We start from the raw sequence: 24,778 nt of genomic DNA on the forward strand, positions 1-24,778 counted from the left end.
ACGGTTTATACTTTGCCGTACGGTTTATACTTTGCCGCACATCAGGATTCCAACGAAACAACACAAAATAGCGTGGTTCTATTATGCACGTAATCCGTGTACGCTTGGAAATAGGTTGGCAACACTTTAAAAATAATAATACTATGAGCAGCTGATTGACTATTATAACTACGATTTAACCTGTCCTTTCGTGTTTATAGTTACGGTATTTCTGAACTTTCTGGACTTTTCTTTTAAACGTTTTTAAAATATTCCTACGATCTTAACAAACAAGAAAATACCTTTAAACCATTTTTTTAAGGCGCGGAAACCACTTCAAATTACAAAAACATACGGAACTATATTCTCAAAACGCGGAGCATATTTCTTGCCGAGGAAAAATAGCGGAGTGATACGGACCGCGGGTACTACTTTCTCTAGGGCACTATTTGGTTGCCAGCTAAACCTAAAAACGTGTTGTATAGTGTTTGAAAGACTAATTATTTATATGCTTTATAGTGTCTGTAGGAAAAATATAATGTGTAACACGAGTGAAAAAGGCCTTTGCTGCACTCGAGATCATTCCGCACTCGCCTGCGGCTCGTGCGTAAACATTGCTCTCGTGTGCAGCAAAGTGCCACTTTCACCACTAGTTACACAAATAACTATTGTTCATGTCTAAATGATTCTGATTTATTTAGTATCAATATAAGTAAACAATAACTAGATTAATTCAAACAAAAAAAACATTAGACTTTTTCTGAATGGATTATGTATTGGAAATGTTATGGATGGGTTACTGGGTACTTAAATTTTACTAAATATAATTTATAATTATAATACTACCAATTAAGATGGGGTGCGAATCTGGGCGTATTGTAACCCAAAAAATGAATGGTGTGTATAGAATGAATGTAAAATTATGATAAGCGCTCAACTAAGCAAATCTTAGTCCAGTTTTTAAACTAAAAGGTTTTTGACTTTTCCAGGCTCGAAGTGGAAACCTTTTGATTGTTACTTCCTACTCATATATCTAGCAATAACCCATACTGAAACTAATCAACTTAAATACTGTTCAAGGAATTTAAAAATATAATTTCTTTAACAACAATGATATAAACTAACACATTGAGCTGAACAAGTTTCACATAATACTCACATAATAGTCTACATGTCCGTGGTCGTAGCCTCCGTGTCCACCATAGCCACCCCCATAACTCCCGTGACCCCCATGACCCCCATAGCTGGAGACGGCACCATAGCCACCACCATGACCGCCGTAGTATTGGGCTGAGGCTGAGGCAACCAGGGCCAGGGCAAGGGACAGGCAGGTCTGAGAACATAAGTTGGCAAATTTACATAGTAAATTGTACTACCACGAATTATTTGAAAGATCATTTTTCAAACTATATAAAATCAGTCCTAAATTTTCAACCAATGTTGAATGATTTTCTTTATGGATAGAGTTTAAAGTAAGGTAGTTTCTACAGTTTAAAAAAGGATGGTCAACATGCGGTGATAAAGGCACTATAATATTAAACTGAAGGGATTTTTGGCCCAAAGATTCTGAATCAACCCCTTGAAGAACTTATATACGATTCTTCTTTCAAAGGATAAGTTTGATTTGAAGGAAATGTCGAAGCTATTTTAATTTTGGGATCCTGTTTAAGAGAAATTTAGTAAAAATTTTCCGTTTATCATATTTGAAATTAGTTTTTGGTACAGTACAATATTTGTAAAATAGAACTGGACAGGCCATTACTATGTCAAAGTGGTGTAAAATATTAAATACCGTATACTTTTTTTAAACGGTAGTAGCCTTATTAAAGTGCTTCGGGGGTGGTTTCAAATCAAATATAAAACAAAGTAATATTTAGGAAACTAGGAATTAAAATTACATTTAAATATTGTTGTAACACTAAAGAGTAGTCCAGGTTAAATTGTAATAACACTTTTTTCTCGTTCTAGAAATCATTGTATTTGAAACCATTTACTTAAATAATTTATTTGGTTCTTTAGACGACAGGAACGTACAAACAAAACACACTATTGTATTTGTCGCCTACTGGTGGTCTATGAATAATTATAGTTTAACGTACACATAATGGTCTATAAATTGATACATTTAACCGTTAGTACCTCATCAAAATTAAAACTTGAATAAAACTAACTTTGGTTAATGTTTGTTACGAAAGTGTTATTTAGTTATTTAAATCAGTTAGTGGTATACCATTTTTTATTTAATTGTTTATATTTTTCCAAATGAAGTATATAAATACTGTACATAAGTTACATTGATTTCAGAACAATAGCTATTGCAGTAAAAATTTTCAAGCAATTTATGAGTTGCTGTTTTTACTTTACATAGTGTATTGTTTGTTAGTTAAAATACTCTAGTGTCAAAGTGTGACTTTAATTATTCAAGTCTTTAAGTTTATCGTAGTTTTCATTTCAGTATCGGGGGCGAGCCTAGGCCTACAGTTTTTCTAGTTTTAAAACTACAACAAATTTAAATATTTCCTATTAATAAAATTATATTATTTCTCAATCAGTTTTATCGGTTTGTTATATCTGAAAAACATAGTGTAGCCTATACACTTACATGTCTATATTTACATTTTTTTATGTAAACATAGATATAAGTTCATGTATAGTATAAAGAGCACACATAATTTTAGTTTACTCTACAAGATTAAATTAAACAACTATGTATAATTTAAAATTTATTGTTTAAATTCACCATAGACTACTTCTACTACATCTCTGGTAAAAAATAAAGATTTATCTTTAATTCATACGAACAATAGTAATCGTATTTGGAAGTAAACAGCTCTAAGGAAAATATGCTAAAATGACTAATAGGAGCCAACGCACCTGGAAAATTCATACGAACAATAGTAATCGTATTTGGAAGTAAAACTCTAAGGAAAAATATGCTAAAATAACTAATGGGAGTCAGCTCACCTGGAAGGAGATCATGTTGAAGTGTATGGAGCCAAGGAGAACTGTGCTTTTATATCGGCTGCCTTCTGTTACAATGTTACATCATTGGCTGACCACGCGGGGACGTACGGCCTCGATCGCCAAGGGAGACCTAGGCCACCCTAGCACCCTAGGACCGTAGGAGGTTCTTGAATATTTTATTTTGCTTATCTATATTATTAAATAGTATATTACGTTACTAGTCCTGAAAATTAATGTTTACCGGACGAGTGTGGTCGTTCCCGTGCGAGACGAAGTCGAGTACGGGATTACCATACGAGTCCGGTACACACATTTTGGACGAGTTACGTACGATAGTTTACGCCATACTACTAAATCCGTACAAATCCTTATATATTTCCACCAACTAAAGGACTAAAAATCACTAGTCATAACCTCTAAGAGAGGTTATGTTTTTGTTTATAACCACTCACTGCCACCTAAATACAGTATAATCAGCTGATTGGTGTCCGGCAAAACTCATTGCAGCACAGTAGTACGCAATGAAACCCCATTTGAATAATGCGCTGATTAATGAATAATAATAAGCTGGCGGCAAACAGCTGTTTTCTGGACTAAATCCTTGCGTGGGAAGTTCGTCAAAATAATGTAGTGTGGCGTAAAGTTTTTTTTATATTTGTGTGTGCAGCAAATTGAACCCTAAATATTTATTTTTATAGGCATATTTGGGATCAATTCACTTATCCTCTTGATGTGCTTTTCGCGGGTTTGGATGATATCCCGTGAAAGTTCTTCGTCCTATAGGCTTTTAAAATGCCACAGTTTGTGCTGAATTCTGTTGTCAATCACCTGAACTTTTTAAAGTTTTTAAAAAGTGTTTACATCAAGACATATGGCCATGATACAATTTTGTTTATATCCATTAAAATGGGGTTATCTGTAGTAGTTGGCGGTGTTTCAGTGAATGAAAGTGAAATTCTGTAATCTTACTAATATTATAAATGTGAAATTTTGTGTGTTTGTTTGTTTATTTGTTTGTTTGAAGTTCAATCACGCATTAATTACTGGACGGATTGGGCTGAAATTTGGCATGGTGATAGCTCACATTCCCGATTCCCGAACATATAGGCATAATCTTATCTGAAAAATCCTTTCGGACTCCGCCCCAGTGGCTCTAGAGTTTCCCATGTTAACCTTTAAAACCTTATGAGTACTCATATTTAAATGGAATTAAAGAATTTAGTCAGCTGTTTCAACTAAAAAGGTTGGTTCTATGATATGCAAAAGCATTAAAAGTTATAAGATTTACCAACAGGGTGCAGCACTATTTTTTTGCATTTATGAAAACAGGTAATTTGAACTAAACAGCAACAAAAAATTGTGATACGCAATGAGAACTGTCAAAGTAGGATGGTTTACAGTTATGTTTATGTTTTTAATTTCACGAATAATTTGTGATATTTTGTGAATCTAAATAATTTATTTTTTTCTTTTGTTTGGGTGAAGTGGTAGAACATTACGGCTATGGTAGATGTGTAATACTATAGTATAGGTACCGTAAATTTAAAGAAGTAAATTTTATCATACTGTGTCCTCCCCCATTGCAAACGCAAAGCTTGAGTATAACCGTACTAAGTATTTTATACTTATATGCCAATCCTGTACGAAGGACGGGTACTCTGCTAGTGTTATTAATATAAAATGTAAAGAAGAGAATGACTTACGTTAGATTTTGTGTTGTGAGAGGATTTTGTGTTTTCATATTATGTTTAATATTTTTATGTTTTAAACCATTCCATTAAATTGATGTTTTAGGGAATTCAAGTAAAATATTGTAATGCTATTTGTTTAAAATGTAAAGAAGAAATTACTTACGTTAGAATTTTGTGGTTTCATTGTATGTTTCATTAGTATTTGTAATTTTTCTAAGATGCCCCGAAGAGATCGCGCACGCAATGAAAATAATCGGGCACGCAATGCGATTAATTTGTGTTTAATTGATGAAACATAATCGTTTGTTCATCCTTTTCAACTATATATAAAATATATCACGGATTTTGAAGTCACGAAGTAACGCAGGTTGCTATATTATGCTAGTTTATTTTCCTGTGCTTCGCAACGCCGTGAAGATACACAAAAGAATAATGAGACTATTTAAATATACTGTAAACCAGATACACACCCATGATGATTATAGAGGCAAAACTCAATTGTATTGCTTGTTTTAATGAATACATCTTTGGTTTATGTATTCGCTAACGTATGTGTGGTAGAATGTGTGGTAAAGAGCATTTTAATAGAGTCAAAATTGGCCTCCGATACATAACGAATGCATTACCCTTTTACCCTTTACCGATTACTTCGTAGCTGAAAAAGTTAACATTCAAGGAAAAAATACATATCTTTCCTTAAGATAGATATTAGAAAAATAAAATTAAAAACTTACAATAATTAAATCATCTTTATTGTAGATATATACTATAAAGAGTGGGTGACTTACCCCAATAAAGTTACAATGATAAATAAAAGTGGCATATTTAAAATTTATTTCATAAACAGTTTCGTCTATTCTTTACTGACTGAAGTAATAAACTAAACTGAAGGTGATGTGTTGTTAAATTACAATTTACTTTTAAAATAGAAATAAAGAAAGCAATTCAACAGCGCTCGACCTTTTAAAGCGCAATTTATAAATCAATCAAAGGCCACTGGGATGAAGTTCTGATGGGGAATACCCTTTTAACAACCATTCTTACTTGCGCTAGATCATAAGCATTAAAATAAGACCCCAATAGTAAAAATCGGATTGGTAGGACGGGCGAAAAAGAGGTGGTACATAGCCATTACTGTATTTCGTTGGTTATATGGATAATTTCATTAAAATGTAAACATAAAATTCAAAGGTTTGACTCAGGATAAGTAAATAATTATAAACAAATGCAAATGTCAGCTAGCGCATTTATTCAATATTATTTGAATGTTTGATTAAATACAAAATTTAAATTAGGGTTCGTGCCCTCAGGGAAGGGATTATAGAAAAATTACGATTATCTCGTACTGGTAATTCCTCATAATGACCTTTCATGTATGTGATTGATACAGGCATAGATAAAACATAGATGTTACAGGGTTCTAAAAAAATCCCTTAAGCACACCTTAGCCAATTTGTAAATAATAAACTGCCAGATTTGCAAACTTTTTTTCACTCTAATCTCTTTTTCTCAGAAACATGATTATGTTTCTTATCATGTTGTATTGTTTCATAACATGTTTTATTAAAATTAAACAAACAGTTGTCCTATGAACCATTGTAAGAGCGAGTCCTCATCTAATATTAATGTTTTCATTTCACAATATTACCTCTTTGGCTCGTCGAACAATTTCTATCTCTTATGTCCATTACTGGGTAAAAATAATTCCACACTAAACACTGGTCCTTCGAGCTGGATTCTGAATACAGTAGAACTCAATTATCCGAACTCCAACCATCCGAATAGCCGATTATCCGAATTACTTACAGAAATAATTTGCATTACTCTCTTTTCGGATTACTGTATCAACAGACCTTAGATTTCATCGTTTGAATTCCAAATTTTAAATTTCCAATTTTCAATTTGATCTTGTTAAAATCATTACTATTCATTAACACACACAAACTATTTCTCCCTTATTTCTTTTAGTTTATTCCCTTTTACTTCATGTTGGAACGAGGGTAAAAATGATGAAAATAGGCCATACTGACAGATAAATAGATAACTTTAACAAAAGGTAAATTGATCGACAATCAACTAATTGTTCAAAAGCGGTTAGGGTTTTGAGATACAGACAAAGCAAGATTTTACAGTAGCGCCCCTTATTAAGTCATGAGAATTGAGTACGCTATAGTTACCGTCGAGTGTGTCTGAGGTAACGCACTGGTATACAACCATTGACTATATAACACACAACACCGCGTTAAAATCACTCGTAAAACCAAACAACTACCACTTACAGAACTGGAATCGGTTTTCGAGGAAACTTTATTTCGTCAACTCCAAAAATGGACAGCTGAGGGATATTGTTTCGTCCGATGCCTTGCAGATGGTAAACTAGGTTGGTGAAGGTGACATTGTGGGGTTTGAGTCAATATAAAGTTTTCGTACAAAAAACTGTCGTGTATTTTAATTTTGGTAAAGAATGTTTCATTTATGTGATAACTATTTTAAAGGGACAATATCCGTTGTATTGGTTCAAAACAAATTTAAAAATAAATTTTTAAATGTATTATTAATCAATCGTTAAATTCTGAGATGAGCTCAAAATTTAACATTTTTGTAAAAAATGGAAAATAATTTTTATTTTGTTTGCTTTTGTGTTTTAATTAAATCTCACTAACAAGTTTTATAAACTCGGCGAGGTCAAGCTGTTGAATCCAAAATAAATATATTGGAGTTTTTATATTTGAACCTCTTTTTAGGTTACATTTTGTCACATTACAAGCAATTGTAAACTTTTTTACCATCCATTACAAGTGTAAAACCAATTTATTGTGTTATCAAGATGTTAAAAAAGTTACAAAGACATTTTTGTTTGCTGCTGCACTGGTACCCACAATGTTTTGGGACATTACCATTTTATAAACCAAACCATAACTAACCGTGGGTATTATAATCGTGGTTATAAATTTCGTTTTCATATGTATATTTTAATCTTAATGAGAAAGAGCTAGGCTAAAAGCAATTAATCAAACGAAAATGCCAAAAAGGGATTTGTTGTTTAGTGTATTATTTCCTGGTGACAAGCCTTCCGGGTGGTTTTCGCACCCTACTTCTAAAACATCTTTGAATTTGTATTTATAAAGTTGTTTAAACAAACAGTATTTGGGAGTCGGTGGCTCAGTCGGTAGCGCTACGGACTTTTGGATCAAAGTAGTCGTAGGTTCGGGTATGGTACAATACAGTTCGCTCTTGTACTGTATCGGCTCATCCACATTTGCTGGATACGTTCAACACACTGGCCCGAGGTCTATGTGGACAGACAAATGCAAGGTTGAAAATAAACCATTTGTAGACCTGCAACGGACATTCGTATTTTAGATAAGAATGAAAGTTTGAATTTACAAACACGTATAGTCACACCATATTATCCTCTCCTTAAAATCAAGCTTTGTCACAATGACAATGCTTGGAGTTTTTAGAAAGTGCAAGGATCTTCCGCAAAAGACACTACAAAATGTTTATTTTGTACCCTCTTCATTTTTTCATAATCCTAGAATTTCTTTTATTAGTTAGAAAAAGTAAAGTTAATGAAGGGAAATGCAGGCCTTGGCCAGTAAATAGAGCGCAGACGGCGTGATTTGAAGGTTAAATTGGGCAAACTGCTAAAAAGCGTTCCAATAAAGAAAGTGAGGTCGGACAATAATAGCCAAGTGATCGGTGCTGAACCTGGACATTGTAGCATATTGTTGTGGGTCGACATCGTGTGCTGAATACCGAGAGAATTGGACCAACTTAAACCTAACTACATAACTTAGCAAATTTGATTAAATAGATGTTTTGATAACTTACCTGGAAAATGATGGGAAACGGACTTTCGGCCTGCGCTGCCCCTGACTCGGCCTGGGCTGCCCATATTATGTGGTGTAAAGGGTAGGTTTCTCGGGAGTAGGTACCTGACCTGAGCTTGCGCTTTACCCACTAAATCCCAGGAATCTCCCGGAAATACCTGTGGGGTGGTGGACAGGGTCGTCGACACAGGAAACAGGGCAAATAGCGTTGGAGCCAACCTTCTAGGAAATGCATTACTATTGTATTAGAATACTGCTGTAATCTTTGGCATTAACGACTCAGGAAGTGATGGTGTCTACGGGTGGTGGATATCCGCCCCAAATAAACCTATTTTTGTTTCAAAATTTTAGATTCAAAAATACGCAAATTCTTACTACATATAATAAATCGTTTATGCTTCTTTTAATACTGTATATGATAGTGGTTTTTAGTACTGTATTATGACAAATTTAAATGTAAAATACTTGCAGTTATTTTAACTTGAATTCATTATTTCTTAGGCCGCGAACTCTAAATATGTAACAGATGTTCGTGTACAGTAGTTAAACAATAAAAAATGGTGCATTTCATCACTAGAGGGTACCTATTTAACGGTACTGTATTACGAAACATTTATATGTAAAATACTTGTAGTAATTTGAACTTGAATTCTTTATTTCGTTGGCCGCGAACACTAAATATAAAAGTAACAGATGTTTGTGTAAGGTAGTAAAACAATACAAAATAGTGCATTTCATCACTAGAAGGTGTCCATTTAACTTTACTGTATTACGAAACCTTTAAATGCAAAATACTTGTAGTAATTTTAACTTGAATTCTTTATTTCGTTGGCTGCGTACGCTAAATTTTGGACGTAAAAGTTTAATTTTGATACTTACTTGTTCTGTGTTATTTCACCTAATAACAACAGTACATTTAATTCCATCCAACATAATTTTTGTTGGAAATGCACAATGTTGAATTGTGTGTTCCAATTATTAAATTGCAAATTACATTAATTAATTGTTGAATGAAATGCATAGGGGCATTTAATTCCATCCAACTGAATTTTCTGATTTTGTATATAACAAATTGTAAATTTCTTTTACTGATTGTAAATATCTACATCACTAGAAGCCTTTTTGTAGTAATTGATCATTTAAACACTGCAGTTACAAGTTTAATTTTAATATTTTGTTGTACCAATACACCAGACTGTTAATTAATATATAGGATTATATTTTAAACGCATTTTTATAACATACTTGTCTCTTGTTACATTGGTTTAGTTTTTAATTTCGTATTATATACTTAGTGTTTATTTGGTTTTTACATAACAAATTGTTATTTACTTTCACTTTGTATTTGCTTGTAAATAGGACACTACCAGAAGTTTTTTTAGGTAAACATTATTTTAAACACTGTAGTTTTTTGTTTACCTTACACCAGACTGTAATTTAATTAAAGTAGGCCTATAATTATTTTTATACTACGTCTCTTGTTTAAATTATCTGAATGAATGTACTACGAATGTACATTCAGCTGTTAAACTACAATTCACACTTTAAACTGAAACAAGAGGTTCTACCCGTGAATTCACGGGTGAACAGAAACCACCATTAGTTCGAGAAATTTTCATGCGAAAGGATGTTAAAGGCAGTGGAACCTTCATACCTTACGTCCTAAGGTTGGCCGAGGTTGTACCTGAACACGCCGCTCTCTTTCACGACATCTTTAATACTTTTCAATGAAATTGCGACCTGTTAAAGATCGGTGACAACCTCTTGGAACGAACAACATAAATGGTTTGTTAATCTCATAGTCATCATGGTTCGAACACCTTTAGTTACTCACTTGTAACAAACAGCTATAAATAGCTTCACTGTCCATTCACCGCGACTCTTTTAAGAACGTAAAAGTAAATAATAAAATAAGTAAACAAAAATGTAAACAAACAAACTATATTGTCGATTGCATTGGCCAGCTGTTGTTCACTAAATTAATCAAATAATAACTTCCAAAACATGCAAGGCGTAGCCTTTTGAAAATCAGCCTGTGGGGCAGAGCCCTTAGGGAGTTCGTCCATATCAATACTTTTCGGCAAAATCTACACACTCTAAGCTTCATTTTGATATGCCATATGCCTATATTTTTATTTGGTAAATGGCCTTAACCGTTTACATAAATTTTTTTTTTTTTTTTTTTTTTTAAAGAGGTTGGCGGCCTCTTTTAACCTTGCATTTGCCCGTCCACATAGACTAAGCGCCCGTGCGTGGATCGTTTACAGCAAAGCAAGGAGTGAGCCGGTACAGTACAAAGGTGAACTGTACTGATAAAATGTTATCGGCAGTGACCAGGATCCGAACCCACGACATTGCTGCCTTGGGCCCGAAGTCCGCGACGCTACCGACTGAGCCACCGACTCACAAATTTGATTGTATCACTGTAATAATATAATCTAACAAAAAACCACTAAGTGGTAACACTTCCCCCGCCAAGTCAGCAACCCAAAAAAGACAATAAATCACCACTTTTCCGCCAAGTAAAACAATGTAATGTATGTAAGTTTGGCAACTTGGCGGCAGACTTTTGCTTGTTTTTTTTTTCATTAAAGTTACGTTGGTGGATAATTTCACAAATCAACTTCTCTAATTAATTAGTCCAACTAAGTATAATAATTTCGAGGTAATCAGTAGATATAAAACAATCACTATTATGATTTTATGAAATGTGACACAAATAAGGTATAATTTTGTAAAATAAGCTCTCATCTAGCAATGTACTATTGGGAGAGATACTTGCTCAATCGAACTAATTTTATGGTATTTTTTAAAGTGATCAAGCAAAAGTCTGCCGCCAAGTGGCCAAACTTACATACATTACATTGTTTTACTTGGCGGAAAAGTGGTGATTTATTGTCTTTTTTGGGTTGCTGACTTGGCGGGGGAAGTGTTACCACTTAGTGGTTTTTTGTTAGATTGTATTTATTTTTGTAGAAAATTAACAGTTAAAATAAAAATCCTCTTTTCTCTTATATATAGACCAGGGCACAACTACACATAAAATGCATTGGTGTTACATAAGTGTTCCGATAATTAAACCCGTATATCTAAAGACTAGTGTAAATTGAGCCCTTATTAGAGAAGTAAAAATGTAATCAAACAGATTAGGTTTGTTAGAAATAGCATAAGGCAAAACAAATATTGAAAAACTCATTTTTATCCTAAATTTACATATCACTTTTTACATTCACTTTTTTGCTTGTTTAACATACGTAGACGGATTTTCCCAATTGTTTTATTTGTTTTAGTGTATCAAAACATAAAACTAACCTTATTTAGTTAAATAAATTTTGGCAATATTATGAAGAAACAATGTTAAAACTAACCTTAGTACTAGTACTAAGTTTCAAGTTCCTAGGTTTCATATGTTTTGATAAGTAGTATTAAACTGTTAAAAATGACGAGCTGCTGTACCAGTGTACCATCGGTACACTACATTTTTCAATGGAAAGTATCGGGGAATATCACTGCTCTAAGTAATTTTATATAGTAAGTAGCTCAAATCATTCGGTATACCTGAAAAAAATCTATACTATTATATAAAAATCTAATGGTGTCTGTATGCGTATTACTAATAGGTGCAAAAACTACTGAACCAACTAAGCTTAAATTTTACAAAAATATAGCTAACATACCAAGGACCATTATAGGACTATTCACATTTCGATACTGACCGTAGGCTTTGCCCCTTTGGCTTTTACAGTTCTGAGGTGAGGATTTTAAAAGTAAATATTGATTGGTCTCCATGACTGTGATCAGAACATTAACAATGTTTGTTTACCTTTGCTTTGACATTTAAATGTAAACAAGAAGAACTGCTAAACTGCATACATTTAACAATTTCAGACAGCTGATACAAAGAAATTAAATATAATATTTTCCATAACTATGAGGTAGGTTTATTTTAATCTAACCTTTTATCATGGATTATTTATTCTTAAACTGTCAATGATTATAGAAAAAAAATTCTATAACCGTTGCTGTATCAACTCCGGCTCTGCTTTGGATTTTTCGTCTCAGTTATGAAAATAATGTTATTGATATGTTTTCATGGAAACAGTATGAAAATTACAATCCCTATAGATGTTTTGTATAAATTTGGAGGCTATTTTAAATAAATTTGAACTGCTTAACATGTGTTAGATTAACTTAACATAACTTGCACATCACATTGTTTTTTATATGTAGGTATATTTAGGTAAATTTAGTTATTGTGTTTTGCTAAAACTATGCTTAAATTAAACTAAAGAATATCATCAATAACAAAATTGTACGTCATTGATTTTGTGTTCTAAAATCTGTTGTATATGTGTAACTATATTAAATTATCAAATGGTAATACAAAATACTCTTATTTATCTTAACATAGCTTTCAGTTCACATTTACTTTATTTGATAAATCTATTATTTGTGTTTTGCCACACCACTGATTAAATTAAACCAAGGAAAATATCATAAAACTAAGCAGTACACAGTGTTCTTTTGTTTATAAAATCAATAAAATATCTGTTACTACGTTTACTTAATGGTAAGTGTGAAAATTTAAAGGCAATGGATGATGGAACTGATTAAAAGAACTGGTTTGTAAGTTGTTTGTTGATATTTTTGTAGAGTAGAATCAGAGATGCAATGAAACATATACTGTATTTGCTATTACATTTTTAGTCCTCGACGCTTTGATAATCATATTAGTTTTGTCTGCTGTCTTTAGTGCTAAATTATTTGTTTAACATTTTTTATAGTATAGATATAGTTTCTTTAATATTTCAAAAGACTGTATTGATAAGGCACAAGAATATTTCTAAAGTTTATAACAGCTGACTTAGTTTGGCTGATGATTTATTGTGAGTGAAGAAACTGAAGATTGAAGGATTTGTTATTTAATATGAAGAAGAGTGAAATTAAAAAAAAAATGTCCATTTAAATTTAATAATAAGTATTTATGCAACTTCAAAATTGACATTTATAATGCCAATTATAAATAAAGAGATATGTAATTTAGGGAGATGAAGGTAAATCGTATGTGAAAGTTTAATTCGAAAATTTGGTCAGTTTTTCTCATATCAGCCTACACAAGATTTAAAATTAATCAAAACCAAAATGGTGGTATCCACTACTTACGAGATTTAAAAATCATAACTTAAACCTTTCTATTAAGGCCATGAAAGTTTAATTTTGTTTCTAAATGCTTTGGCGGATGTGTAATTATTATATGCAACAGATGTTAAGATTAAAATGTTTCTATTTTGTGTCCTCTTCCCGTTGCAAAGCACGGGTACAACAGCTAGTACTTTATAAAAGTTTTAAAATAATTTTTCAGCTGATCCTATGAATTTCTCTAACATTTTAAATTAATTGAGATTTAATCGCAGCTGATCCTTCTTTTGTTTTGATTTTAATCCAATGTTATTTAAATGGGCCAAAATCGTACTTTGAGGGCTTGCCAAGGGTTTATGGGTCAACGCACCGACTTGTGACCCTCAAAAGGCACATCTACACGCTAAGGGCTTTCAAACAACATAAAAAACATTAAAATTGAGCCAGTGGTTTGGGCTGTAGGTCCGTCAACATTTAAGGAGAAGAAGGAGAACACGGAAAATTTGTGAATTTTCAAACTAGTTTTTCTTGGCTCAAACACAACCTTTTTTTTAAATTCTTTTTTTATTTTGCCAAGAATGATTGCCCCTATCCAGTGGATGAACAATTATTTTAATAGCTTTTGTTTCTTCAGAGCTATAGACGAGTAAAAAAGCCACTTTGTCACGTCATGTATATATACACTGCAGCAGCTGTGTACCGCTGGGGGACTTGGCGGGGCGGAACGCTGCCGCGTTCCTTAATATACTGTTGTATGGATAATATTTTTGTACTATTGAGTGGATGGATTCTTGTAAACAAGCCTTGAAATCATATTAAGTGAGACTAATTCGTCAACGTTTATGATTTATGAAAGCTATAGTGACAATAGGCGGATGGTGGCCCCACCTTCTGCAGTAGCCTATCTATAAAAGCTATAATGTATATACAAAACTATAATATCTATAACTAATATTATTATGGTCAATTTATACATATCCACTGTTTTTGTATCTTGAACTGAGGTGACACATATGTCGTCAAATCGTCGTTAAAATTGGTTAAAAACTGTTTAAATATACAACTTTTAGAACGGTGTTTGTAACTAAACTAGCCCAAACTTAGATTTAAATCAATCTAATACCTGATCTTGCTCTGGAGTGCTCTGGGGCTCAGGTCCTTCTTGGAAGTACCGTACCTAATCCTATTCATATTTTGTGGCTAGCTTGCTGTGTCAAACACCCCATATCACCCCTTCCCTACTTCCCTCTTACCCACAAAATCTTTTCAATTTACCTATAGGGAATCTTTTGGGGACAGCAGACTCAGAGCTACCCACGTTCCCTATTGTTTGTTGCGGAGGGTAAGTTTCTCATAATCACCCCAGGCCGAAAGTCCTACACTCGAAAATGATGGTTAACTATGACACACAGAACACTTCACTCATCATTTAAAAATTCAGTCACACAAAAACATAGTTTTGTGGTGGAACATGAGACTATTTTATTCTGTTGCCTGATTCAACATTGATCGGTTGGTGATGGCACTCTTTTCCAGTCTGCCGTAAAAGTTACTCAACGATATTCACATCTAACGAATAAAATATATAAATACTACTACATTTTGTATTGTTATTGTTATCATTTGAGATGGGTACGCCACCTTTGTTTATATTTTACCCAAATATGAGTGAAGGGTAAGTGTAGGGAGTATGATACCATAGATAAATCATACGTGTTGCTTAGTCTATGATGATACCTTTTGTAGCTTTGTTACTGACTAAGATCAGCTGTTTCATGAGTCAGGACCATTTAAGCTAATGATCAAGGACATGGATCCAGTTTCGAACCATAAAAAATACACACTTTTTTAGGATCGGATCAAAGACCATTTGATTACTAGTTGAGCACTCAGCTCGACTAAAACATCACTGCCAAATTCACATGTTAAACTAATTCTCCAGCCAATAGTTACTAAGAGCATTTATTCACCCAATTATTCAAAATATACAATTGTTTCCAACAGCTCATTAAAGTTTGACGCTCAAAACTCCGTAGCCGTAGAGTACAGACCAGACGAACGACAACGCTGTGGCGTAGACGAGTAGAACGAACAAGAGCGAATCTCCTGGGCAGTAGAGCCCCAGGAAGCAACATTCTCCGTCCCCCATCAGCCAGGACTCCAGGGCTGACGGGAGTGTAGTGGACAGAAAGCACTCCAGGGGCTCCCAGAACAGCCGCAGCGCCATCTCGAAGATGAACATCGAGATGATGAACTCGTAGAAGAAATTGTATTTCTCCGGTAACCTGAAGCATTAAGTTGAGTTAGGCTATCAATTGAAACTGCAATGAAAAAGAATACATTTTAAAGAATGGTGCATCCAGAGTCCAGACTAGTCTGTATTTTGAGTACATTTTTGGGGAACGAACTGTTCTAGTGGTAAGCGAGGCTTCGGTCCTTGACGTCCCGGGTTCAAATACCGCCTATCACCAATGGACTATGATGATAACACAACGCTCTAGGTATAGGCCTAGATTGAAGTCACGTGAAAACTGTTTCGGGCTAGAGTTTTGTGATGTTTCAGTCCAGGGAGCTGAAATCCCACCGGACTGAGGATTTACTAAGACCATGTCCTCTTAGCATAGAGTCAAAAAGGTTTTGTCTGCACCCTTCTTGTTTATAAGGCTAATAAAACCCGACAAAGTAGAGTCCATACTCAAAGAGTAACTACCTAGTTTTTCTACTGTACTTGGTACGTAGGCCTATATGACACGTTCTAGCTTAGTAAAATCGTAAAATTGTAAGACATACATTTAAATACCTGTGTATACGTTACTTTTATTTTATTTTATGCGTTTAAACGTAGGTTTAATGCACGAGGGGTGGTAAGGGGGAGGGAATTTCCACGCATTTCCGTACACCTTCTTTTAGTTTCCATAAAACGTCCAAGTTACCTGATTAATGTGTACTTATTTGCAGATTGGGAGCATTAAAAACATATAAGTCGACATTTACTCCAGGAGCCGAAACTAAAAGGACCATGGTAGACTGCAACTATTGACTATGAACCCTTGGGTTTTTTTGTTCACCCTTTCATAGTTTTAAGCGCATTACGGATTCTTGGCTTTCTAAAGGTGAATGTCAGATTATTTTGTTATACATTTTCGCGAATTCTAATCACCAACAGAACGAGTTATTGTCAAATATTCTCCTCAAATGACTGCATTGTTTTAAAAAGCATATTCTGCATATTCTGAAATTACATACTAAAAAACCATGGATGATCAGCCTGGTGTATTCAACCCCCCCCCCCCCCCCCCGTTAATCTTACTAGACTAAGCCTACATTGAAGCTGAAAATACGTTTATTTGTGTTTATCTATTGGTGATTGCGTTTTGGTAAGGGAACGGTTCAAGCCCTTGTTGCTATCTAACGTTTTTGGTCAAATAGCACCATAAATTGGCAACCCAATGACAAACTGAATCAAGAGCCAGAATCAATATTACTTAGAATCAAACCAGTGAGCTTTGAAGGCAAGCACTACAACCACTCAGACAACTAATGTAACCTGCAACGGAAGATGTTGATATTGGTCGCCGAGACCCAAGCGAACACTGCAGTCAGGAAGAGTATAGAGGAGAGGGTAACACATCCGCAGCCCTCGACCTTCTCGTAGGACCTGGTGAAGATGTGAAATCCTGAGGACAACAGGAAAGCCGCTAGTATCACCGCTGTGGGGCACTCCGCCATCGCTGAACTATCAAACCAAATATTTGGAATTTAGAACGATATCGAAAATGTCAAGAGAGGGAGAGTAAATAAACAACACACAATTATCAGCTGGTTGAATGTTTTTTTTTGTTCTTGGGTACCGGAATAGGTTTTTAGGGAAACGTTTTTACTTGAACGCAATGATTTTGTTCTGTTGAAATAAATTTTCTGATCAGAGAATCATTGATTTTTACTTAAATATACAACATAACAATATTAACCAGTTATGGTAGCCACTTTTGTATATAGTTTTGGTAATGAAATTTGATTCGACATAAAACAAATCTGTGATTTATGAGAACCTGCCCTTCGAAAATGTGTTTAAAAAGTTTTCGCATAAGTTTTGACAGAAATCAATAACTTACATTACCCCACTCTGTCGGTTGCTCAAATAAAATTCCATTTTCTTTCTAAACTAGCTACAGCTTTAATATTAAAATGGGATGTCTTTTTACAATGGATTTTTGCAATTCTTCCTTAAAAAGGTTTATAAAACGCGTGGTCAATGAAATAACTTTTGTAGTGTTATTAAAACTAATATAAAAACGCAAAGTACAACTCAAACATTTTAAAGAACCTTCTTGTGGCATGGATCTTATTTTGAGGCCCAAGCCAAGAATGTGGAGATTTGTAGGTTATTGAATGATCCGAAATCCACCGATAAATTAATTAAATGCTTTATTGTTGTAAAATAATTTTCTCGATAGCCTTTAAGGTTCTTAATTTTAAGAAGAAGGTTAAACACACGCAATTTCATAATGCAGAATTAACATTCGAGTGAATTTTACAACTCTGTTGAAACGCACCACATTCTTTTTTTTTAACTGAACCATCAAAACGTCGACTCATACAACCAAGTCCTCAAATACCATTCACTGTTGACAACTCCACACATGTGAAATCACCACAGCGGTTGAAAGTGTGGCATGGCGCATTGGCCAACCTTTTTACCGGTATTTTGTAACGCGCAGCAATAAGGCCGGGCCATTACCAATATTAATTAGTAGTTTTTACCTCGGCCACGAACCTTGGTAGTTCACTATGGTAATTGATTGTCGTTCCGGTGCGCGGTGGTGCGCCACTGTCACACATCGCTGGCGCGGCTCGTGGAGTGGCGTTCCATCGTCACCCGTCACACTCCAATGCCACCTGGTGGCGTAAACCATGCATTACACTTATCGGCTCACATACTCCAAGTTTCCGCATTTCTTAAAGTTTGTTAATGAGTTTGTGGGTAGTTCTAGTTGTCTTTTTTGAAGATGAAGCAAGGATGTTGCATGAATTAGGTGACAGCTTTGTTAGCCTACTGAGTAAAATCAATTGACGCTTTGAACATTTAATAAAAAAACCGATGTACTATACTCCGTTCACAATATTTACACGGTTTTAGGGGAAGAAATCTTTCCTCGATCCTACCATTAAAACATAGCTCAACAGATGTGATTTGTCAAAACGTCAATCAGCTGCAACATACATAAAGCAGAAAAAAGTGGTGAGGGAACCTTTAACTCAAACCGCCTAAATATTGTGAATGGACTAATTATCTAGAACATTGCTAATTTCAAAATTATCTTGTTTAATGAGACATAATATTATATTTAATTTCTTCAAAATTACTTGCTGTACCTTAAGATTTCTAAAGGTCTATAATTTAGAACTACTTTCACCATTGTAATTAGTAATACCCCCGCCGCAGCAAACCTGCAGACTAAGCGAATTTCCATATGCCTGATTTGATTTTCAATTAAATCTATTCAAATACCTAACATTAGGTTTAACGAGTACCTAGGTTTGCTGCATACAGGGTAATAAAGTGTGTTTTTTAGTAAAATATTAATAGCTTAGTATAAAATAAATAGATTGGCCAAGTTTGATCCAAATATATGCATGAAAAAGCAAACTACAACAGTTTACTTATTCTCCATAAGAATAACATGGGATTTTTTTTATTTATAATTTTCTCCGTAACCAATAACCATACAAAAACACTTCAATATGCAGAATTATTTGTTTTTTAAGCTCTTCAAAATGGTCTAGAGAAAATTTGGGAAATTTCATGTTTTGAGGGTCAAAAATGAGAAAAACCAATTTTTACCCCATAAATCCCCCCATAAAACCCCGTTCCCATGGTCCGATCATGCTGGTTCACGAACTCGTTTGAAAAAACGTAGGTTTGCACGTTTGTACCAAATTTAATCGAAATCGGATCATTTTTGCTCGTTATCGTGCTGACGGACACACACACACACATATATATATATATATATGAATTTGAACGGATGGTGTTTTTGGCTTCTAGGGACATCAAAATGAAAAAGTAAATCGGTCCCGGGACTAAGTCTTACCATGAGACCTACGGTAATAGCCTATTCCCTATAGGGAAATTCGCTAAAAGGAAGGTTTATACAAGTATTTAGTCAAGTTTATAATATCTTCCAGTAAATTGTGTCTGTTTGTTTTATGCACACTAACCTTTCATATTTTACCTATAAATTAATTGATGTAGCTAGAATTAGATTTTCAAGCATCATTTAGTTAGCATGGATAAAATGTTAAGCATTTGCGGTAAATATACAAATTTCTCAAGCGATTCTGGTGTACAGCAATAATGAAAGCGTAATGGTAATAAATTTGTCAAGAGTAATGCTCGTAAAAAATCTATGCATCTCCAACTAGAGTTAGTGCTTGGTGCTCGCTCTGTACCGTAGTATCCCATGTGTTAAGTCGGGCACCAGAGGACGTTGCACAACTCTTGGCCACTTCCTTGCCGTTCCTTTCCTCCATTGTCATCCACCTCCAACTCATAACTGCCAATTTACCTCTGATATTTCGATCGCAGATCGGTTGGTATACTGGGAATTGGGAAAGGCGTGATAGAAGTAAGATTGTACCTCGAAATACAACTCTAGATAATTATTTGGATTCCTTAAATGTTCCAACTCGTCGTAATTGTGCAGTATTGTTTATATCTGTCACATTTCTTACGTCGATCTGAAGTAACCAACTGGGACGGTGGCGTCGTCCTGTTAGCTACTAGGACGTCACGAATTGTGGATATTTATAACAAGTTTGTTTCCTTAGTCTATGTTTATAGGCATGCACTGTGGATGCGATACTCCCTGGTGTGGATTTACGTCCGCACTAGTGAGTACGACTATCCACAGTGCTATCATGATAATTAGACAAATTCGTTGAATACAAGGCAAAAATGTGGTTCGGATTCCACTATTTGTAGGTCCCTTTAGTTGCCATTGGCTTTATGGGCTATTAATTAACAGCTGTGTTTAAAGAACATATCGGCATAGACTAAGCAACACAAGGGAGTATGATTTATCTATGATATCGGTCCTAGTCCAACAAGACTACAAGAACGCGTCACTCATTCTACACTCATCTGTTACTCATATTTGGGTTAAAATATGCACATAGTGGCTTCCCTATCTTAAAGTAAATAATTGATAATTGATAATGGATAGTATCAAATTGCGTTGGAGATCAATCTATGACAGTTTACCTTTGATATTTCGATTGTGGATTATTAGAAAACTGTTGAATGAAGAAAAGATGGATGTGTTTGATGTTCTCAAAAATCCACAATAAATTATTTTTACTCACGAAGGCAATTTAATACAATTTCGTTTGGAGCCTAGTATATAATAAAGTAGCTTTCTAAGTTAAAAAGACAACATCACTTACTTGAGTGGACCCTGTTGTCAAGCGTGGAAAAGTCTAACTAGAAACTAAGACTCCCGGTCTTAATGTTTTACCTTAGTTCAGAATACACTGGCAAGGGTTTTAGGTTATCCTTTAACCCAGCATTTGAGAATTGTGTCTCATAATATGCATTTGGGGAATTGTCTAATGTTGAAATTAAAGTGGCACCGCGCACGCTCTCTGGCTAGACAATTAGGCTATGCAGTACTTAGCACCGAAGAGGATAAATACCTCAAACCACTCGGGTATTTATAGTTTATGGGTTAGAAACCTTCTCATAGCAGAGATACGGGTGAACAAGTTAGGTTACTCAACAGAGCAGTAAACTTACCAGCTGATCATTAGTGAGCGACAAAGCCCAACAATTGGTGAGCGATGTTTTGTCCAGTAAAATGACATTTTGTGGCGACACATGACGCGTCCTTGAGTCTAACAGCTGACCCGCCGGACATTGTTGAACAGCTGATTTTGGTATGATGTACTTCCAACATTTGCTTTTAAATTCTAAATGTATTAATGCAGGATTTATATTTTAGAGTCCAGATGTACAAACTAATTCAGTTGTATTTTTTAAACCATCAAGGGACCATTTCGAGAAGAGTGCTGCCAAGTGACAGTTCAGATTCATCTCAAAGTGAGTTTTTCTTTAAGTCAAGGTTGAGTCAAGGGTTTGGATGTGTCTAGATGCATCCCAGTGGGATGAACTTGAGTGGAAGTCCAGAGGAATGTAGTTTATTGTGACGGTCAAAGTTCTTGCACATGATCAAAACTGTAAGGATCCTGTAAGAGGCAACAGTTCATGTCAAAGGTAATGGAAGTGGGAATTGCTTGACCGTCCCAGGTTCAAGTTCCAAGGAGTCGTCGTCATGCAAGACCCGGTCCAGTGGGAGTTTTTGACAATCCGCTTGTCCAGAGCAGTGCGATCTCGAGTGAAAGGCGGAACAAGACTGTCCTGGAATATTCACCATTCCCCAGTCTTGTGTTAGTATCACATCTGCTAATGATCTATCGACCAGTAGAGCGAGACCGTCTAGTTAGCCGTTGCGACAGTGTCTACCGTCCACGATAGTGTATCTCCCGATCGCACGATCAGCTGCTGGCGTCCGTGTAGCTCAAACAAACGTTCATTTCCGACCAGTGAAACTATAGAGCAAACATACAGATTGGTCAGACTCATGGGTCAGCTGAAGAAAATTTCAACGCCCGTCCAATTAGAGGACATTTTGCCGATTACTGTAATTGATTTTCTGAAATCAGCTGGTTTATTTGATGCAAGCACATGTTTTAATAGTAGGTAAACGGTTTATAATCTGTATAATGTGTACGTAGATAGAGGAGGCCATGAGATGAACTAGCCGAAATAGAATTCTCTACCATCAAAAATTCCAAAGGATCACAAAGGGTTCACAAAGGGTCTAAAGAACTTCAAATACCACGTTGAAGGATTGGTTATTTGAACTGGAAGTTCTTTCTCGAACCTTTGTCCGATGAAGAATGTTAGGGAATTACAAAAGCCACGCACGGGGTGAGATTCAATCGGAGATTATTTGCTTGGAAGTTACTTCCGAGTCCCCCCTTGAGGTTTAATGTTACCATATTAATAATAATTTGTTTTCGTTCATTTATTTCAGCCAAATCCCCTTTTTCTGGATACTGGGCGAATGCATCCTAGTGCTTTAAAGCTTGCAATAATTTGTACATTACAATGCTTTGCGTAGGCCTATTCTTATAGGCACTGCCAGTAGTGCCAGCAAAAACCAAACTACCAAATACCGTCCAAACCACATCTCTATTATTGTAGCTTTGTGAAACATCTTATTTAGTATTGTGTGTAGTAATTGTTAGAATGCCTGCAAGATAACCAACGCTTGACTCTGAGCGTACCTGTTAAAATATCTGTTTTAGTATTGTGTGTAGTGATTGTTAGAGCGCCTGCAAGATAACCAACGCTTAACTCTGAGCGTACCTGTAGCTATATTGACTCTGCAACGCCGTTGAAATATCTGTTTTAGTATTGTGTGTAGTGATTGTTAGAGCGCCTGCAAGATAACCAACGCTTAACTCTGAGCGTACCTGTAGCTATATTGACTCTGCAACGCCGCCGTAATCGTGGAGGCGCTGATTTGGCTAAATCTTATTGACATTGACTTTTGGAAACTGTAATGGACAACAAATAAATGTGGACCCACTGTAGCCCTTATTAAAACATAATTTAGTTTAATGCTATATAAACTGGAATTTTAAGACTTTTAGTAGTCTATCACTCTATTATCTCCATTAGTCGGCCTATTAAATGGAGGTAAGTTGAAATTGCTTAAGCTTACAATAAGACGTTTTTTGGTTTCGCTTGGCTAAAAAAACGTATTTAACAGATATCAGTACCTAATTTATATCAGCGCACTGTCGGTGACTCAAACTACGTTAAATTTTATTCCAAGACTGGCTACAATCATCAATTAATCATCAATTGCCAATTTTCAATCATTGAGATGATGACACCACCAATGTGACTATTTTAAACTAAATATGAGCGAAGGATGAGTGTAGAATTGTGTGAGATGGTCTGTGTAGCTTTTTACTGACTAATATCAGGTGTTTAACTTTAACATAGGAATGGAATGTCTAGTATAATATTCGAAAACAAGGATAATACCATTGGACTTGAGGATATTAAAGAACACACCAATAAAGACTTTGCATGATCTACCAACATACATCGTTCTACACCCTATTGACATCTTTTGGTGTTCCACAACTCTTGAGTCCGACTCAAGAGGACTTCACTTATCTGTGACAGGTTATTTGTACATGGCCAACTAAGATGGGATGGGTGATATTGGTTCGTTGAACATAAAATCAAGATTTTAACTTGAGTAATTTTTACCCAGCCCTATTTTGTGTGTGTGTATTTAAAATTATATTTTAAACTTGCATTTTAGTACCGTCAAGCGGGGTAATTCTGACCCCCCAGGGGTAACATTGACCCCGGGGTCAATTATTTTTATTATATTCTTTTTTAAATAGTAGGTTATAAATAAATTGAAAATAAAAATATGATAAATTTCAGTAGTTTGGTAGCAATTTGAAAACAAATAATATTTAGCAGAAATTAGTTTTATAACAATACAAAAAAATTATAATACAATCATCTACAATACAGCTGTATAATTTCATAACAAAAAACTTTTTCAGCCCAGCAAAAACTGTTGGTTCTGGCACTGTCAGGATTTTATATGGTAAAATATATATGTTTTTAGGAATATTTGAGCACTTATTATTACAAGCAAATAAAGAAAATTAAATAAATTAATAATTATTTTTTAAGGCCTTGTAACATTGACCCCTTATTTTTTTTGCCTTCGGATAACTTTGACCCCTCGTTATAATTCCAAGTTACTAATTAGTAATTAGCCTACACATCATTTTTATTAATTCTGGTATATTTAATTTAATTGATGTATGTATATAATGTAATAGACCTACTAAAAATGTTGATTTATAATTGTTTTATTTTTATCTATGAAGTTGAGGTAAAAGCAATCTGTGGAAAGCGAGGAAAACAACACTTTTAACCAGGTCTTTGCCTGTTAAGTTAAAAAAATCAACAGTTTGTTGAAGTAATGTGACTTAATTCTGTTGACACTAACTATGGGGACAAATTTACATCCAAAAGAAAATTATGTGTTTTCTATTCTGCCCCATCTGTAG

General features: G+C 34.6%; 3 protein-coding genes across 3 annotated transcripts in view; 1 reads left to right on the forward strand and 2 right to left on the reverse strand.

The window, feature by feature from the left end:
- Positions 1-24,778, forward strand: part of LOC128985864 (four and a half LIM domains protein 2) — a 316,238-nt gene that overhangs the window by 31,358 nt on the left and 260,102 nt on the right. The gene's annotated exons all lie outside the window — the stretch shown is intronic.
- The window catches only part of LOC128986500 (uncharacterized), a 49,462-nt gene that overhangs the window by 1,536 nt on the left and 23,148 nt on the right, over positions 1-24,778 (reverse strand). Inside the window, exons 5-10 of the mRNA XM_054406901.1 lie at positions 18,371-18,505; positions 17,154-17,342; positions 15,667-15,891; positions 8,469-8,689; positions 2,944-3,008; positions 1,139-1,312 (exon numbers count right to left, since the gene is read on the reverse strand). Coding sequence (XP_054262876.1) covers positions 1,139-1,312; positions 2,944-3,008; positions 8,469-8,689; positions 15,667-15,891; positions 17,154-17,342; positions 18,371-18,505 — 1,009 coding nt within the window. The remainder of the gene's footprint in view (positions 1-1,138; positions 1,313-2,943; positions 3,009-8,468; positions 8,690-15,666; positions 15,892-17,153; positions 17,343-18,370; positions 18,506-24,778) is intronic.
- LOC128985865 (uncharacterized) lies at positions 15,551-17,403 on the reverse strand. Its single transcript, XM_054405817.1, has 2 exons — positions 17,154-17,403; positions 15,551-15,891 (listed from the first exon to the last, which is right to left on the reverse strand). Exons 1-2 carry the CDS (start codon positions 17,333-17,335, stop codon positions 15,615-15,617), a joined length of 459 nt encoding a protein of 152 aa, XP_054261792.1. The 5' UTR covers positions 17,336-17,403; the 3' UTR covers positions 15,551-15,614.

This window comes from Macrosteles quadrilineatus, unplaced genomic scaffold, assembly GCF_028750875.1.
Source record: "Macrosteles quadrilineatus isolate MER2022 unplaced genomic scaffold, UCM_ALF_1.0 Scaffold_2__2_contigs__length_208266976, whole genome shotgun sequence".
Taxonomy (NCBI): Eukaryota; Metazoa; Arthropoda; class Insecta; order Hemiptera; family Cicadellidae; genus Macrosteles; species Macrosteles quadrilineatus.

Coding starts and splice junctions, on each gene's coding strand:
- LOC128985865 (XM_054405817.1), bottom strand. CDS start 17,335: ATGGCGGAGTGCCCCACAGCGGTGATACTAGCGGCTTTCCTGTTGTCC. Junction 15,892..17,153: donor ATCAACATCTTCCGTTGCAG/GTTACATTAGTT, acceptor TTAATGCTTCAG/GTTACCGGAGAAATACAATT.